General features: G+C 42.9%; 1 protein-coding gene across 1 annotated transcript in view; it reads left to right on the top strand.

The window, feature by feature from the left end:
* Positions 1–18668, top strand: part of LOC126262250 (cytochrome P450 6k1-like) — a 50715-nt gene that overhangs the window by 1822 nt on the left and 30225 nt on the right. The window contains exons 2-3 of the mRNA XM_049958736.1: positions 12081–12307; positions 14671–14909. Coding sequence (XP_049814693.1) covers positions 12088–12307; positions 14671–14909 — 459 coding nt within the window. The 5' untranslated portion in view covers positions 12081–12087. The remainder of the gene's footprint in view (positions 1–12080; positions 12308–14670; positions 14910–18668) is intronic.

The following is an 18668-nucleotide window of genomic DNA, read 5'->3' as shown; positions in this document are numbered from 1 at the left end:
TAAATTTGAAAAAGAGTGATAATCTAAGTAAAATCTTTCTACGTCATCTGACTATTTGTGCGGGTGACAGTTGCACAAAGTTCCACAGGCTACAAAATATTAAGATAATTCAGTAAAATGTAGAATGTAATTGGTAAGTTGAAGAGATTATGTACCATAATTCACATGAAAACTTTTATCTGTATTAGCCCATGCTAAAATACAGAGTACAAAGCATTTTATTGCGCTGACAAAATATTGTAAATATGGGTGAAATCAGGGGATAGCAAAGGCTACACGTCAGAACTCATGAATTTCTATTAACAGTCTACCTACTCAAATTGAAATACCTTATATCACCTCGTAGAGTAAGAGTCCTTCAAAATATAACACACAATGGGGCTCTTAGAATTACACTGTAAGAGTGAGTGACAGTGAAATATTACAAAAAATTTTCAAATGTGTGTGAAACCTTATGGGACTTAACTGCTAGGGTCATCAGTCCCTAAGCTTACACACTATTTAACCTAAATTATCCTAAGGACAAACACACACACCCATACCCGAGGGAGGACTCGAACCTCCGCCGGGACCAGCCGCACAGTCCATGACTGCAGCGCCTTAGGCCACTCGGCTAATCCAGCGCGGCGAAATATTACACTTAGTTCAAAATTACTCAGTAGTTTCAAGTAGAAAAATTGTAGCATAAACTAGCCAGAACATCTGATGAGCTTTCACTGCCTCAGCTTCGATACATCTTCGGAAAACGCCAATATCCTCGTCCTATACATAAAATTTCACATAAAAAATGAAAAAGAACGCTGTGAGTTTATAACCAGTTCATAAAATACGAAAAGATTTGTAGGTAGACTGTGCTCAGTGCGACAGGAGCGCGTGTTTGTAAAGAAACTTCCAGCTGATGGGAGATGAGCACGTGGCTTCCAAGCGGAGCATGTGTGACGTCGACAATGTGTAATGGCGCTCCTCTCCAATAGGGTGATGGGCGGGGCGGGTATTATATGCAGGCATATCGCACGTCTTGCGGGAGGGGAAAGAGCGGAGAGGTAGGCGCACGCGAGGCTGGATGGAGAGAGGGGTGAGGGGGAGACGAGAATTTCAGCCCTCGGCACAGCACACGTATGCTTGCTAATGCGATCTTGACGAAAACGTTTTCTGAAGCACAACTGGCGGAGTGCACCGGCGATATATAACACTAAGTACGCGCAGAAAGAGAGTGAGATAAAGCTGTCTGCCAGCAGGATAAACACCAAGCACAGAGCGGGCACCAAATGTGTACATGAAACTTTTGTATGACAAAACCAGATGCAAGGCAGCACAGAAAATAATGTTTAGGAAGCCTTAGTTCAGACCGTCAATACTGTATTTGGTCCAATTTTGAAACAGAAATAGGACGACAGGATCCATATCTGTGTCGATTTTCAGCAAACAAAAAACTCAGAAGACTCTGGCCAGTAGTTTCAGGAAGTTGTTGTTTACGTACGTACTACAACAGAATCATCTCAAGATGCGAAAATTCCGATACTCAAGGGTCACAGCGTGGCAAAGTACTGCAGGACTTAATATACTACGTAAACACGTACGTAGGGAAAAAAGTGAATGTTAGTAATTTCACTGGAGACAGAGCAGGAAAGTTTTATAAAGAGACACTGGAGGGAAACGGTAGTTCAATGGGCATCAATCAGAATTAAAAACGCGCAATTATGTTTAACCCTTACGAGCGGCGCCTTGAAAGAAAATAAGGAAATAAATACTCTCAACCGACAGTGAAATTAGCTTGCCTGCTGAGCAGCGGAAAATTAGTTAGAAAAATTATATGAAAATTCAAAGTATCACACAGCTGTTGACCAATAAAAGACAAACAGAATAGACATAGTATTGGACAATAAAAGACAAACAGAATAGACATAGCAAAGAGAGACTGCTGATTCTGTATTTGGCAACAAACGAAACACTCGACAAAGTGGGCTTTTAAAGTAGCGTTATAAGAAGGCCTTAGCAAGGTATACTTAATGCATTTACAAGTGACCCGCACATCAAACTTGTACAAGAAAGCTGAATAATACAAATTACGTACTATCATCCGATCTCAAAATCTTCAGAAATAGCTAAACTTTCCACGTAATACAATGGATACGTACTTGGACCATCCTTCTCACAAAGTTATTAACGTTTACCCATAACCACTTAGAACTTAGGATATACTAATCAATACTCAAGTGAGCAAGTGCTTTGTCCCAAATAAATTCTTAGTTAAAGAAGAACTATAACTGAAAACAAAGGTAGTGAAGAAAAGACCTAACTAAATGTGATGGAATAGTTTCCCACAAAATTCATTATAGTTTAGGGTCACTCAAAACCTATGCAATAACTGACTTAAAAATCAAATGAAAATTAGACTTAATTTATGACTGACCAGACGAAGAAGGGGAAGAGAAACGGTAGCTTGCCGGCCTTTGTGACCGAGCGGTTCTAGGCACTTCAGTCCCGAACCGCGCTGCTGCTACTGTCGCAGGTTCGAATCCTGCCTCGGGCATGGATGTGTGTGTTGTCCTTAGGTTGGTTAGGTTTAAGTAGTTCTAAGTTCTAGGGGACTGATGACCTCAGACGTTAAGTCCCATTGTGCTCAGAGCCATTTGAACCAAAACTTCGCTGTCCTCTGGGGGATAACAGTCGAAAGTCGTCATATCCCCACTTACCAACTTACAGTGGTAGAACAGATTAATTCTCCTCCATTATTCATTACAATTCTTATTGCGGTACATTACTTAACAAATCTTAGCTTCGTGCATTGAGTTAACCAGTCAAACAACTACCACTTTCGACTCGCATTCGGGAGGACGGCGGTTCAATCCCGCGTCCGGCCATCCTGATTTAGGTTTTCCGTGATTTCCCTAAATCACTCCAGGCAAATGCCGGGATAGTTGCTTTGAAAGGGCACGGCCGACTTCGTTCCCCATCCTTCCCTAATCCGATGAGACCGATGACCTCGCTGTCTGGTCTTCTTCTCCAAAAACAAGAACAAGAACAAGAACTACCACTTACGAAAGACAGAAGGCATGGACAAAAAACGAATAAAAGTTCGGGAAAGAGAATGTAGAGAGACGAGAAAGAAGAGAAAGAGAAGGCAGAAAAAGTTCATTCCTTTCCTTCCGCAATCCTGTATGTCACACAGCGTCCTATCGATTTCGACAACACAAGTGTTAATCGTGTCATTACTACTGTGTATGTGCTTGGGGCCTCAAGTCGCCTAGTATCAATAGTAAATTATGTACAATACCAGGATCGTCAGAATCCATGGTTTGTCGCTTTTTGACCCCAATGTACATGGGCCGGAGTAATGAAGAACGTTGCTGCCTATGGCTTATGACGGCAATGTACAGGAGTTCGAGCGCTCATGAATTATCGTGTGGGCATCGAGGGATGCCGTTAAATGACAGAACAGGAAATTAAGTCAAACAAAGGGAATATATTTCCATGTACGGAACACAAGGGGCGCGCCTAGGGTCGGAAGTTAGCGGGTGTAGGCCAGACTAGGAGGACGAACAACTAAATAATGTGGGTAACGAGAGAGTAAGCGGTTCTTGTTGATGGCGGGTCAGTCATGGCGTGCAGAGCCAAAATAAGACGTCTGTTCTAGTCGAAGTATCCCACGCACGCTGTTGACTAAAACCAATGGCGAGAATTCGCTAGCAGTTTCAGCAGAGGGCTCAAGGCGTCTCCAAGAGTCATTCCAAAACGTTGGTGATAACGCATAAAGGCTACAGCTTATGTTTCATGAGTTTTCAGCACTTTGTAGTGTCATTGTTATCCCTTTCATCCATTCCTCATGGGCGCTAACCAACTCACGTACAGGTAAGCTAGCACTAGCACCAACAGTCCGCTCCCTGGGGCGCGGCTGGCTCGTTTTCCCGCGAGAGGCGGCGAGTACGCTCTTTGGACTCTACCGCTGCTTCATCAGTAGCCGTTTTCGATCGTCCAGTTTTGTCTCCAACAGAGCCAGTTTCACGGAAATTCCCGGCGAGTTTCACCACCGCTTCGTGGGTCACGCTTGATGTTGATTTGTAAGGAAGAAACCGTCTTAAGTCTATAATGACGAATGCTATGCTAAAATGAAAGGCACCAAGTTTTTTCTCTCGTAGTTCTTCTTTCTCTGATGTGTCACACGACCCCTCCCCGCCCCCCACCCCCACCCCTCACCACTGAAAACTACGAGGTGCATTCAAGATGGCGGCTTCCAAAACGTACACCTTGTTGCTAATATAGCCTCACATGCTCACATGTTTTGCTCCTCTCTCATCTCAAACTACTTCACTTTAAAACACTGTTTGTCCAGTTCGGAGCGTTCTAGAAGGGCGGCCCCGTCCTGTGAACCAAGTCGCATTCGCCTGTCTACTTTACATCTACATCTACGTGATTACTCTGCTATTCACAATAAAGTGCCTGGCAGATGGTTCAATGAACCACCTCCAAGCTGTCTCTCTACCGTTCCACTCTCGAACGGCGCGCGGGAAAAACGAGCACTTAAATTTTTCTGTGCGAGACCCTATTTCACTTATTTTATCGAGATGATCATTTCTCCCTATGTAGGTGGGTACCAATAGAATGTTTCCGCAATCGCAGCAGAAAACTGGTGATTGAAATTTCACGAGAAGTTCCCGTCAGAACGAAAAACGCCTTTGTTTTAATGATTCCACTCCAATTCACGTATCATGTCTGTGACACTATCTCCTCTATTTCGCGATAATACAAAACGAGCTGCCCTTCTTTGTACTTTTTCGGTGTCATCTATCAGTCCCACCTGATGCGGATCCCACACCACACAGCAGTACTCCAGAACAGGGCGGAAAAGTGTAGTGTAAGCAGTCTCTTTGGTAGACCTGTTGCACCTTCTAATGGTTCTGCCAATGAATCGCAGTCTTTGGTTTGCTCTGCCCACAATATTATCTATGTGATCGTTCCAATTTAGGTTATTTGTAATTGTAATATCTAAGTATTTAGTTGAATTTACAGCCTTCAGATTTGCGTGACTTATCGCGTAATCGAAATTTATCTGATTTCTTTTAGTGCTCATGCGAATATCTTTACACTTTTCTTTATTCAGGGTCAATTGCCACTTTTCGCACCATTCAGATATCTTATCTAAATCATTTTGCAATTCGTTATGGTCATCTGATGACTTTACAAGACGTTAATCACATCATCATCTGCAAACAATCTAAGACGACTACTCAGATTGTGTCCTATGCCGTTAATATAGACCAGGAAGAGTAGATGGCCTGTAACACTTCTTTGAGAAACGCCGGATATTACTTCTGTTTTAATCGATGACTTTCCGTCTATTACTACGAACTGTGACCTTTCTGACAGGAAATTACGAATCCAGCCGCACAACTGACGCAATATTTCATAGGCACGCTGTTTGGTTAGAAGACGCTTGTGAGGAACGGTGTCGAAAGCCTTCTGGAAATCTAAAAATATGGAATCAATTTGACATCCCCTGTCGATAGCACTCATTACTTGATGACTATAAAGAGCTAGTTGTGTTTCGCAAGAACGATATCTTCTGAATCGGTGCTGACTATGTGTCAATAAATCGTTTTCTTCGAGGTACTTCATAATGCTCGAATACAGCGTATGTTCCAAAACCTTACTGCAAATCGACGTTAGTGATACGGGCATGTAATTCAACGGATTACTCCTACTTCTCTTTTTGGGTATTGGTGTGACTATGGCAATTTCCTGGTCTTTAGGTACGGATCTTTCTGTGAGCGAGCGGTTGTATATAATGGCTAAATATGGAGCTATTGCATCAGCATACTCTGAGAGGAACCTGACTGGTATACAATCTGGACCGGAGGCCTTGGCTTAATTAAGTGATTTGAGCTGCTTTGTTACACCGAGGATATCTACTTCTATATTTCTGATCTTGGCAGTTGTTATTGATTGGAATTCAGCAGTATTTACTTCGTCTTCTTTGGTGAAGAAGTTTCGTAAACCCGCGTTTAATAACTCTCCTCTAGTGACGCTGTCATCAGTGACTTCACCATTGTTATCGCGCAGTAAAGGTATTGATTGCGTCTTGCCACTGGTGTGATTTATGTATGACCAGAATCTCTTTGCGTTTTCTGCCAGATTTCGAGACAGAATTTCGTTGTGGAAGGTATTAGAAGCATCTCGCATTGAAGTACGCGCTATATTTCGAACTTCTGCAAAACTTTGCCAGTCTTGGGAATTTTGAGTTTTTTTTTAATTTGGCATGCTTTTTTGCTGCTTCTGCAACAGCCAGTCATGACTAACGTCGCCCACAACAAATCTGAGAATTTCCGACGACGTGTTGTACATTCCTTAACACCAGGCTTGTGCCAATCTGGACAGGCGTATGTAACACTGAATTCCAGAATGAACTCTGGTCCACAACTGTCCAGCAGCAACATTACGGAATACACGTGGGATGCCATGTCGTGTCAATTTTTGTGTCGTGCTTTGAACAACTGCAGTTATTCAGCGGCAAAAAGTTGAATTAACATAGCTCTATAATTTTTTGGCTCATCGGTGTAGGTGTGTGTGTGTGTATAGAGAATAAGGTGGTTGTGATCGTTCAGATTTAACTTGGAGGTGATATTATTTTCCGTTAAAATAGCAGTTTCTTCAGAAGGGCATCACAACAACTTGTTTGTGGCATTTGACTTTTTCTGGTTAATGTTAGTGTGCTCAAAGTAACAACGACTTTTCCACTCTAGTATACGTACTTAGTGATACTTTTGAAAGCAAATCGACATGAACCAACGTACATGGATTGTCAGTAACTTTTACGAAATAGGCCGATGCTACGTACTGCGCTGTATCATGCTTATCATATGCAATTCCCCCTTCCACTACAATACAGATATCGTCTACAACATAGATGTACATGTGATAATGGCTGGGGATTTTCCACGTGCTGCTCGGTATATGAGAAACAATGCGACACAAAGTAACTTCTAGTTTATTTCTAATCTTCATTTGGCTGTCATTTAGCAGAATGACGATTCGTTACTGAACGTCGTACTTTTTAAGTATATGGACGTCCTTCACCTTCAAACATCATGCTTCTTCACGCTTAAAGCTATGAATAAATACTTACAAATACGTAGCCAAAGCTATCCGAATGAAGGTGACATCAATGCACATTTGCTTTCGTTGTGTAAGTCAAGCGTCAAACTGATCTACGGAATAGCTATGCTTGAATGGTATTTTAAATTACTCATTTCCTGTGGGTTTCGCTTAAAGGTTAAAGCGTTATGTAGTGGCGTGATAAAATGATTTGTTCGAACTGTTTATGACTGTTGTTTATCGAACGTTGGTGAAGGTTTGTAACCAGTAAACCGCATCATTTTCGTAGTAAATAAATAGGTGTCCGAATTCATTGAAGACCATACTTAGTTTGGAGATGGTCCACATGCAGGACTACCAAATATTCCGACTGCAGGTAAAAACTGGTAAGAAAATATGTAATACGTTACTGACCGATTGTCAGTTAAGAGTTTATCAAACAAATGAAGCTTGAGGCACATTAGAATAAATGGTGTGGCACATTCTGCATCTAGAATTACCCACGCAACATTATACAACATGGACGCTGTTTTTGCTGGAAGCTAACTAAAAGCTTAAACGAAAAAGAATTTATCAGCGATGCTTGAACTGTTTTAAAAAAAGAATAGAACTAATTTTGGGTACCGATATTTTAATCTGAATGTGACGTGTGCCTCTCACGTACTGACAGAAACGAAAAAGAGATTTAAGCATTGCATAAAAGTCGGTGTCCTTCACACAAATAAAACAAGAAAAAATAACATGAGCAGCATAAAAGGTTATGAGCGGTGTTTTGAAGAGTTCAGAAGAAGTTCTTATTATTCACATCAAAGGGAAAACAGAAATTGTTGAATACTTCGTATTACTACTGGACAAACGAAAAGAGACATGAGAAGACTTCTGGATTAGAAAAGAACAAATGATAACTTTAAAAGGTGCTTTTCAGTGGAAAGCCCGATGAATTCAAAGTACAAAGAGATGAAACCTTCACACAGTTCACTACATTCGGAACATTCTGATGTCTATAATGAACGCGTACAGAGAAATTCGTAAACGAGAATGTTTTAAGTGCAATGCGGAAGTTTCAGCGGGTGTAGTCTGTTATTCAGCAGAACTCTACCCACAGAATAAGCGTTTTTGCAAAGTGCAGTAAGCCAGAGATGATTCTGACCTGAAGTAAGTACAAGGGATGCCTTTGAAACATTTAAAAAAACCATTAAACGAAATCCAATTCTAGTATAAATCATGTCATTTGTTCTAAAAACATTCGTCATTAAAATAAGTGAACTTTTCCTCGCGTTAGAGATGTCGAACATATACTTGGGTTTGGAAGCTTGACTAAAGCTGCTGCCCACGAATCATTTTTTAGACGTATGGGAACAAACTAAAATACTTAGTCCTTAAATGAGGTGTATCCAGGCAACGATACGTTACTTCGATGGTTTTCTCCGTCATAAAGTAAACTGTTCAACGTGTCGTGTAAACAGCCAGAACTGTTATCGTGCAGAATGAAGTGAAGTGTTCATTCATTCGATGATTTCGTCGATTACTGTTGGTAAACAAGTTATTGCATAACATTCAGGGCTGATTATTCTTACGGCCCCTACATGCAAACAGTTAACTGCTCTTTATATCCATAGATTCAGTGATTCAGCTTGTCGTGAGCTCATGGCCAAGTGCAAAGATAGTCGAAAACAGTCTACGGACGGGGCTGGAAAGAGGATTGTATCTTTTTTACCGTTGGTAGTGTAACGCTGGGGGCCCAGATAGGGTCTCAGTGCTGTACACAAGGCGCGGAACACAGCCGGTTGACACGGGATTTAATTATATTGACAACTTCGTCAATAGCGGCCGTGCTCTCCGGGCAATGACTAACATTCAGGAAGATTAGACAGTACTTAAGTATGGTGTGGGATTCGATGTCCGTCACCCTGTTCTCTGCTTGCTATGGGCACGCTGCAGTGCTGCCGTTTGTGGTTAATAATTAAGAATTTTTACGGTATTCCCCCCCCCCCCCCTCCTCCCCCGCCATCCCAGCCACCTGCAGCAGAGAATCAGTCGCTTTCTGCATTCTCTCTGACACCAATACAGTGACTTTCCATGTCATGCGGTTCTTTGCTGTACCTACATTGGATGTTGACGCCGCTTATAATGCTATCGTGCTACATGGCAAAGGTGCTCCCAAGTAACTGACTTTTTCTTTTCACAGGGAAGCCAAGTATAACACTACCGCGCAATGTAAAATGACAAATACGGCCTTAACGTGCAGTAAGCGTTACCCTCTGGGAGGAATTTTTGAAAATTTGACCGTGCACTAACCTAACTGATAGAGGGTATCGAACGTGAACTTCGTACTGTGGTAATTAGCAGAAATCAGAAAGACTATAATTTAGAAAATAATGAAAGTAGTGAAAATTCACGTAAATGAAACAATAAAAAACGGTCTCCAGATTAATTAGGCGCAACAAGGTGAAAACCTTATCCTCAATGGATATATATACAGGGTGGTCCATTGATCGTGACCGGGCCAAATATCTCACGAAATAAGCGTCAAACGAAAAAACTACAACGAACGAAACTTGTCAAGCTTGAAGGGGGAAACCAGATGGCTCTATGGTTGGCCCGCTAGATGGCGCTGCCATAGGTCAAACGGATATCAACTGCGTTTTTTTTTTAATAGGAACCCCCATTTTTTATTATATATGTGTGTAGTACGTAAAGAAATATGAATGTTTTAGTTGGACCACTTTTTTCGCTTTGTGATAGATGGCGCTGTAATAGTCACAAACGTATAAGTACGTGGTATCACGTAACATTCCGCCAGTGCGGACGGTATTTGCTTCGTGAGACATTACTCGTGTTAAAATGGACCGTTTACCAATTGCGGAAAAGGTCGATATCGTGTTGATGTATGGCTATTGTGATCAAAAAGCCCAACGGGCGTGTACTATGTATGCTGCTCGGTATCCTGCAAGACATCATCCAAGTGTCCGGACCGTTCGCTGGATAGATATCGACCTTTTCCGCAATTGGTAAACGGTCCATTTTAACACGGGTAATGTGTCACGAAGCAAATACCGTCCGCACTGGCGGAATGTTACGTGATACCACGTACTTATACGTTTGTGACTATTACAGCGCCATCTATCACAAAGCGAAAAAAGTGGTCCAACTAAAACATTCATATTTCTTTACGTACTACACGAATATGTAATAAAAAATGGGAGTTCCTATTTTAAAAAACGCAGTTGATATCCGTTTGATCTATGGCAGCGCCATCTAGCGGGCCAACCATAGCGCCATCTGGTTTCCCCCTTCGTTCTTTGTAGTTTTTTTCGTTTGACGCTTATTCCGTGAGATATTTGGCCCGGTCACGATCAATGGACCACCCTGTATATATATTCTTTCAAAAGGGACTTTCATAAATTTTTATTAGTAAAGTGCAATGGACACACACACACAACAACGAGCCGAACTGCACAGTTGGTAGCAGTAGTTATCAATTGTGCAGATAATCAGTTGCAGCAATGTAAATGGGACTTCCCCTTATTAATAACAGTCATTACCTCAACCTTTAACTAAGTCAGCACTAAATGTTATCAAATATCTCACAAGACTAAGTGGCACCAGACAAGAGTTCAAGTTGGACCAAAAACATACACATCACAAATGCAATAAAATAACACTATACTATCACATTTCATATTCATTTCACTCTAGTAATGTTTCAGATTTAAATAGCAGAAACAAAATTGAAATTAACCTTTTCATACTAGCAAAGATTAAAGTGGGGGCGCTTAAACTGTCCCTTCCTTTATAAGCAACTATGTACACATTTCAGAAACAATTTGCATCACATAAATGCTGAATTACAACCCCACTTAAGATTATTTAGTCCTCAATGCTTTATAACAATTTACACTAGCAGTATTCTTATTTAGCTTCGGAAATAAATTCAAGGTAAAGTAAAGTTTCAAATAGGTTTAGCATTATGTGCCTTTTTCATTACTTGGTAAGCAAGAGATTTTAATTATCAACATTTAAACTCTTTAGCACTAACTTTGGCACAATAAAAGTAGTAGCAATTCAAAGCAAAATAAAGCTTTTTTAACAAGTTTAAAGTAATGTGCCTCTCTCTTTATCTATAAAACAAATGATTTAACTAACAACTTTTATATACTTTAAAACTGAAATTTAGGCACATTTAAATAGAAACAAATTTGCATTTCTTCATAAACAGGATACTCGGTCTTTATTGCTTTTAGGATAGGACCCTGCTTGGTATCATGAAGAGAACAGTTTCAAAATCCAAACACAAATTTTACAACACTTGAATTATTATTGCAAAAGCACACACAAGCACACTGGTTCGTATTGGCATACATAGGTTTTCCAAAGTAGGAGAAGCCGTGGAGCAATAGTGGTGGCAAGCACGTGGTGGCTATCAGACTTCCTTCTGGCGGTTTTAAACTCTATTTAATTCTTCTTGGCGGTGTATTCATTATCTTTAGCGCCTTTTCAAATGCGGCAGCACCTTTTTAAAGCCGGAGCACCATCCGAGGCCATTCCATTATAGATTTGGTTTCGGAATACCTCACTTGGCACCTATGGTGTTGACTATGCGACTGCTAGCCACTGACTGCGTCACGTGGTCTCTCTGTTGCCGTCCAAACTGGCCGCCACTTCCACCATTTCTCGCGCGCCAACCCCTTCGGTAGTGGAGGGGGTTCCCTACGTCTTTTCTGTTTCACAATGCAAGATCCCTAAGTATGAACCAGTTTTCTACATACAATCTTGTTTTCACAAACAGACATATTTAATAAAGTTTCATTATTTTAGGACACTGTTAAATCAAAAAATGCATCACAATTTTCCATTTCCCTCCAACAATTCAAAGGACTTAACGCGTAAAGAATAAACACTTCATAATTATATACAGTTAATTACACTGTACTAACCACTCATACTCTATAATAGTGTTACACGCTCCCTGCTTCCTTTTTTTTTAGACTGAAGATGGCGCTGCTCCTGGACTCTTGGATCGCCGAGTTGGTGGTCGTCTTGTCAGCGGCCGTGCTCTCCCTCTACCTGTGGTTCTCCAGTAGCTACAGATACTGGAAGAACAAGGGGGTGCCGTACGCGGAACCTACAGTTCCGTTTGGAAACTTCCGGAGAAGCATCCTAGGCCAAGAATCTCTCGGCGAGACACTGCAGAAAATGTACAATCAGCTGCCAAGTAAGGAATTTTAAATTTTCGTCAGTTACCTGTATATGAAACTGTTCATTACTAATTAAGCGAGTCTGTGCTATAAGCTGTGATAATAAACAGGGGATAGGGAAAACTATGTGAACACCCATACTTACTTGGGAATGGTTTTGTTAATAGGGAGTTGGACGCCCATTTATCCGTAATACAGCTGCGTTTCTTCTTGGAATACTGGAATATAACGATTGTATAGTCTCCAGTGGAATGTTGTGCCACTCTTCGACCAGAGACTCTTCTAATTCCTTTAGAGACGGAAATTTGCTCCGGAATCTGCGCTCCGATAGCGCCCACAAGGGTTCGATAACGTTCAAGTCCGGGGCTGTGCTGGGTGGGGAAGACGTTGTTCAGTTGCATGCTCCTCACACCATTATTGTACTGTCCTGGCTGTGTGAATGGGTGCGTTATCGTCCTGAAATAAGTCAGCATTGTTGTGGAAAAACATTTGAATCATGGAGTGCACCTGATCACCTAAAATGTTCACGTAATCGATGGCTGTAACACGGCCTTTGAGAGTAATGTTGGGACCACCAGAATACCATGATATGGCTGCCTACATAATCACACAACCACCTCCACACTTAACTGTTGGAATCAATTAGTCAGGATTGTAGGCTTCTTTTGGGGTTCTCCAGACGTAAACCCGGCCCGATGTTGAAAATAACGAAAACGTCGACTCGTAGGAAAATATGATGTATTTCCTCAGGTCAGACGTCCAGATTTATGTCCCTGACACAATGTTTTACGCTTCTTTGCATTGCTTGTCGTCACTAATGGTTTCGGTATAGCAGCTCGTCCATGAATAGTCGCTTTATGGAGTTCTTGGCGGGCAGTGTCGATAGATACGGGGTATCTAAAAAGGCTACTGAGCTCTGCAGTCACTTTAACCGCTGTAGGTTTGTGTTGTTTTGACACAATCCGTGTTAGTGTACGACGATCTCTGTCATTTAGTTTTGCATTTTCGCCCACTATTACGTTTACACGGTGACGTCTGTAATATTTTTGTGTACGCTCTCACGACTGTTGAAACAGTTGCTCTTGGAACATTCAGTAAGTTGACTGTCTTGGTTACTGATGCTGCATCTAATCGGACCTCCACAATCTGCCTTCTTTAGAACTCTGTTAGGTCTTTCATTGCACGTCGACCTCAGCCTCTGGATGGAAATACGAAGTGTGCACTACTCGTAAACAACCTGCACTGATGCGTAGTCCGTATTGAACACGCACAGTCCAGTGCGACACCTGCATTACCTGCGTTGCTGACCGTCAAACACAACCATCCCATTATTACCACTCTTCACATTATTTTGCGTATCCCCTCTAGACATGCTTTGTGCATTTGCAACGCACCATTTTCTGCTTTATGAGTTCGTCCTGTGGGTATTGTGGATACCACAGCTGGTTCACCGGTATCTAGGGAGGGGGAGGAGGAGGGGGAGGGGGAGGAAGAGGCTCTCTGCAGCCAGAAAATCACGGACTTCTCCGGATACTTCTAAACGAGTTTCGGTGGTGGCCGACAGGACTGGCTGTAGAGCGAGTGATTGCCGGAGGATGGAAGGAGTTGGCCACCACTTTCTGGAAAACCTGCCGGCGAACGGCAAATGGTTGTGTGTGATGGATGTTTGTGATGACCTTAGGTTGGTTAGGTTTAATTAGTTCTAAGTTCTAGGCGACTGATGACCCCAGAAGTTAAGTCGCATAGTGCTCAGAGCCATTTGAACCAGTCGGAGAGTAATCGGTGCGATATTCCTTGATCGCACTGTGGCTGCCGAACGGTATGTGAAGATTTCGGAAGATTATTTCTCCCTCTTTATCCAAAGTGAACCTGATTTCGACAAGATGTGGTTGGTGCAAGACGGACCTCGACCCCATCGAAGCAGGAGAGTGTTTGATGTCTCGGAGGAGTACTCTGGGAACCGCACTTGTCTCTGGGGTACCCAGAGGCCACTGGCATGGGCCTCGATTGGCCACCATATTCCCCTGATCTGAACACGTGGGACGCCTTTTTGTGGCGCTGCATTAAAGACAAGGTGTACAGCAATAGTCCCAAAACCACTGCTGAGCTGAAAAGAGCGATTCAGGAGGTCATCTACAGCATCAGTGTTCCGACACTTCAGCGGCTCATGCAGGATTTCGCCATGCGTCTGCGCCACATCACCAAATATGGCATGGGATTCCAGTGGCACCAAAGGTGTCGCAGGTCTCGTCCCTGGTGCCCCTACGTCACCGCAACACTAAGAATCGATACGATCCTTGTGGTGGCATCTAAGTTTTATTACATCAGAAAGATGTGCGCCGTCAGTTTATGTCGTAACTCTGCTCTGTTTTCATTTCAGGAGAGAGGTATGTCGGGTTTTACGGATTCCGTCGACCACTGCTGCTTATCCGTGACCCTGAACTCATTCGCCACGTCCTTGTCAAGGATTTCGGGACGTTCCACGACAGGGGACTGTTCATCGACGACGAAGAACCTCTCAACCAACATCTCTTTGCGTTGGGAGGAAAGAAGTGGCGCCAGCTGAGAATCAAGTTGAGCCCTACGTTCACATCTGGAAAACTAAAGGTGATGTTCAAGGTGAGTTGATGCGTGATGCGGTTTCACAGCGTAATCGTTTTGTGCTACAAACCCAACGGCTTTGATGCGAAAATTGTCTCTCTAAAGCTATAAATCTTTCCCTTATGTGGAGATGGCCTCCAAAGCGGTCGACGACAATACAGACTAGTTTGAACACTGTCGCAGCCTATAGGTTCACAATCGATTACCACTACATTAAGAAAACATGACTTCATAACAATGCCGTTTAGTCTTCTTGGATTTTTCTCCGTACAGAACGTTTTGTTTCATCACACTCTGATGTTTCATATTGTAAACTTCATTTACGCTATATGTTCCAGTCGTGTAAATGGAACCTCACCCTTACGGAATTTTTGTCTTTATGGAGGGAGACACAATAATGAAAAACCGACGTTCGTGACGTGTTTTTTTACTAAAAATCAGTAGTTTCAAACGTCACGTCTGATCTGATTGATCTCGCTGAAGATGTAGCAGTATTGACTATTCACCGTTTCCACTTAATATTACGTCAAAAACTCGCCAACTGCCCGCGCACAGTTAGGTCCTCTCAGGAGGCTGATAGTTTCGTACAGAGTGTAACGTTCCCGTACTATTCATGTTCTTCCATTCACAAACGTTAAGGGCGAAGGACAGGGTGATGGACGAAAATATTGCTCAAATTCAGGAGTTTCTTCGTACTGGAATGTAGTAGAGAAATTAGATTTGCTACAATTGGTATTTTTATTGAAAAATATTAATATCTTCACTGTAATTGGGATTTTCCCGAGGTAGCTCCGAAATGAGGTAGATAGACGGTTGTCGCTGTAAATCTCGTTGTGATTTTCTGAAACACGAAACTTGCATATCACCCTGATCCTTACAGATGTAATTTCACTTCATCGTAGGGATTTGAAAAAAAGGGTCAAATTTGAAAAATATGGCCATTTTTGGACACTTCTTTCTTGGTTGAAAAAAATACAAAATACATAAAAAAATCTGCTACGATGAAGAGCATTCAGTTTCCTTCAAGGAAGGCCAAAAATCATTAAAATCGAATGAAAATTGTAGGGTGGGCGACGACAACCATGCCGAAAAACATGGTTTTGAGAAAAACCCGTTTAAAGTTTGACAGGTATTTATCATATAAGAAAAGGGACAAAGCTTGAAACTTGCGGGATTTCATCGATGCCTGCTCCACATAATTGTCGCCCCCTGCTAGCGGATGGCCGATTTCTGTTACTTTTACCTGATAAACCCTCATTTTCTTCCTCAACGGTCTTTTCGTCGCTGAACGTGTCGCCCCTACCGTCTCTATTCTTACATAATCGACGCATTTCGTCACCGATTTTGACTTAAAGAGCATTTGCCAAGTGCATTAATGCAGTACGGTCTACATTGAATGTACATACAGCCAAATTGGAAGCAATGGTGACAATTTCGCTACGGTTGAACGCTGATTTTAGAGCGTATCTTCAAATGAGACTACTGAAACTTTCGTTCACATTTTGAGTAAAACCGCTCAAACGACGCTCCAGCAAATCAGGTTTACTCGAATCGCTTTAAATGGGGAGCGTGAGCGGGGAACCGGTTCTCTAACGCCGAGGCGTGCCGTGAACGCTGAGCTTCAAACGCTCACAGAATCGCTACTTTTTAAATATTTTGGGAATAACACATGTGCTACAAAACGCCACCGTTTCCTGCGCATGTACCCCAACATCAGTAAGGGATATGATCACCATGCGCACGTACACAGACCGCACAACGGGTTGGCATACTCTGGATCAGGTGGTCGAGCAGCTGCTGGGGTACAGCCTCCCATTCTTGCACCAGTGCCTGTCGGAACTCCTGAAGTGTCCTCTGGGTTTGAGGACGTGTAGCGATACGTCGACCGAGAGCATCCCAGACGTGCTCGATGGGGCTTAGGTCTGGAGAACAGACAGGCCATTCGACTGATATCTTCTGTTTCGAGGTACTCCTCCACGATGTCAGGTCGGCGGGGCCGTGCGTTATCATCCATCAGGAGGAAGGTGGGACCCACTGATACCCTGAAAAGGCGGACATACTGGTGCAAAGTGACGTCCCGATACTCCTGGCCTATTACAATTCCTCTGTCAAAGACATGCAGGGGTGTACGTGCACCAATCATAATCCACCCCACACCATCAAACCATGACCGCCATACTGGCCCCTTTCAAAGACATTAAGGGGTTGGTATCTGGTTCCTGGTTCACGCCAGATTAAAACCCGGCGAGAATCACTGCTCAGACTACACCTGGTCTCGTCCGTGAAAGTAACCTGGGACCACGGTTCCAATGACCATGTGCTGTGTTCTTGACACCAGGCTCCTGTGACCAGGGGTTAGTGGAATGCACCTTGTAGATTTCCGGGCGAATAAACCATGTCTGTTCAGCCGTCTGTAGACTGTGTGTCTGGAGACAACTGTTCCAGTGCCTGCAGTAAGGTCCCAAGCAAGGCTACCTGCAGTACTCCGTGGCCGTCTGCGGGCACTGATGCTGAGATATCAGTCTTCTTGTGGTGTTGCACACTGTGGACGTCCCGTACTGTAGCGCCTGGACACGTTTCCTGTTTGCTGGAATCGTTGCCATTATCTTGAAATCACACTTTGTGGCACACGGAGGGCCCATGCTACGACCTGCTGTTTTTGACCAGCCTCCAGTTGCCCAATATTCTACCCCTCATAACGTTATCAATATGGGTTCTTTGAGCCATTTTCAACACACAGTCACCATTAGCACGTCTGAAACGTCAGCACACTTACTCGCTGCACTGTACTCTGACATGCACCAACATACCTCTGCGTGTGTGGACTGCTGCCAGCGCCACCGTGTGACGACCGCAGCTCAAATGCACCACGTAGTTATACCCCGAGGTGATTTAAACCCGCAATCCGCCCACCAGAGCGTTATTACACCATGTATCAGCATTATCCTTAATTTATGAGCATGAGTGTAGTACTAAGAGGCTGAGTCGTAAGTAAGTCACAAACTCCAAAATACCGCGTATCGTTTTAAATTTCACGCCTATACTTATCTAGAAGGTCGCAGCACATGTTGGGTGGAAGATAGCCGATACACAGTATTCAGCGGCCATTAGTTAATGATCTGAAGTCAGACAAATGTGGCAGGCGTGTTATGAGTGTGTCCCCGACTAAAGAAACGAAATTTTTATAATCCGGGAGACTGTTCGCAGAGCTCGTTCACAGCGAACTGCGTGTCGTACTTGGTTAGAACTGCATTTCAAGGAAATCTGTGCTCGATTGGATACAGGAATACAGCAAATGACAGTAAAAATTCACAAGCAAAGAGCGCTTCGGGCCCGCTTCTTATCCTGCTCAGGCACTTTGTTGCCTCGTGTAGGGGTATGTAGCTGCCGCCTGGACACATGTCTTGTGGGTTGCAGGAATTTAAGGAACCAAATAAACTTGCTCCATCCCGAGAGGTAACTCTTTAAATGCGAACACTGTATGCTGCGGGCTTTTAACACCTTGTCGAACCATACCCTTCAAGTGCAACACGAGAAAAGTAACTCTCATAATGTCTTTATTCCTTGTTGGAGATTGAGCAAAGCAGGTGGTGAATTTTCTTCTGTTTCCCAGTTTTAGTTCCTTCTTCTTCAAAATGTAATAGCTTTGATAACGTGAAATACAGTATCCTTGCAATTCAAGAACATTATAATTCTCGAAGCTGTGAAACGAGGAGCAACAATGGAAGTAACCAAATTTTAGCGAAATCGCATTGATCGATCATTTTTCAAATCTCC

The sequence above is a fragment of the Schistocerca nitens genome, chromosome 6 (assembly GCF_023898315.1).
Source record: "Schistocerca nitens isolate TAMUIC-IGC-003100 chromosome 6, iqSchNite1.1, whole genome shotgun sequence".
NCBI lineage: Eukaryota > Metazoa > Arthropoda > Insecta > Orthoptera > Acrididae > Schistocerca > Schistocerca nitens.
This window is presented reverse-complemented; position numbering and strand designations above follow the sequence as displayed.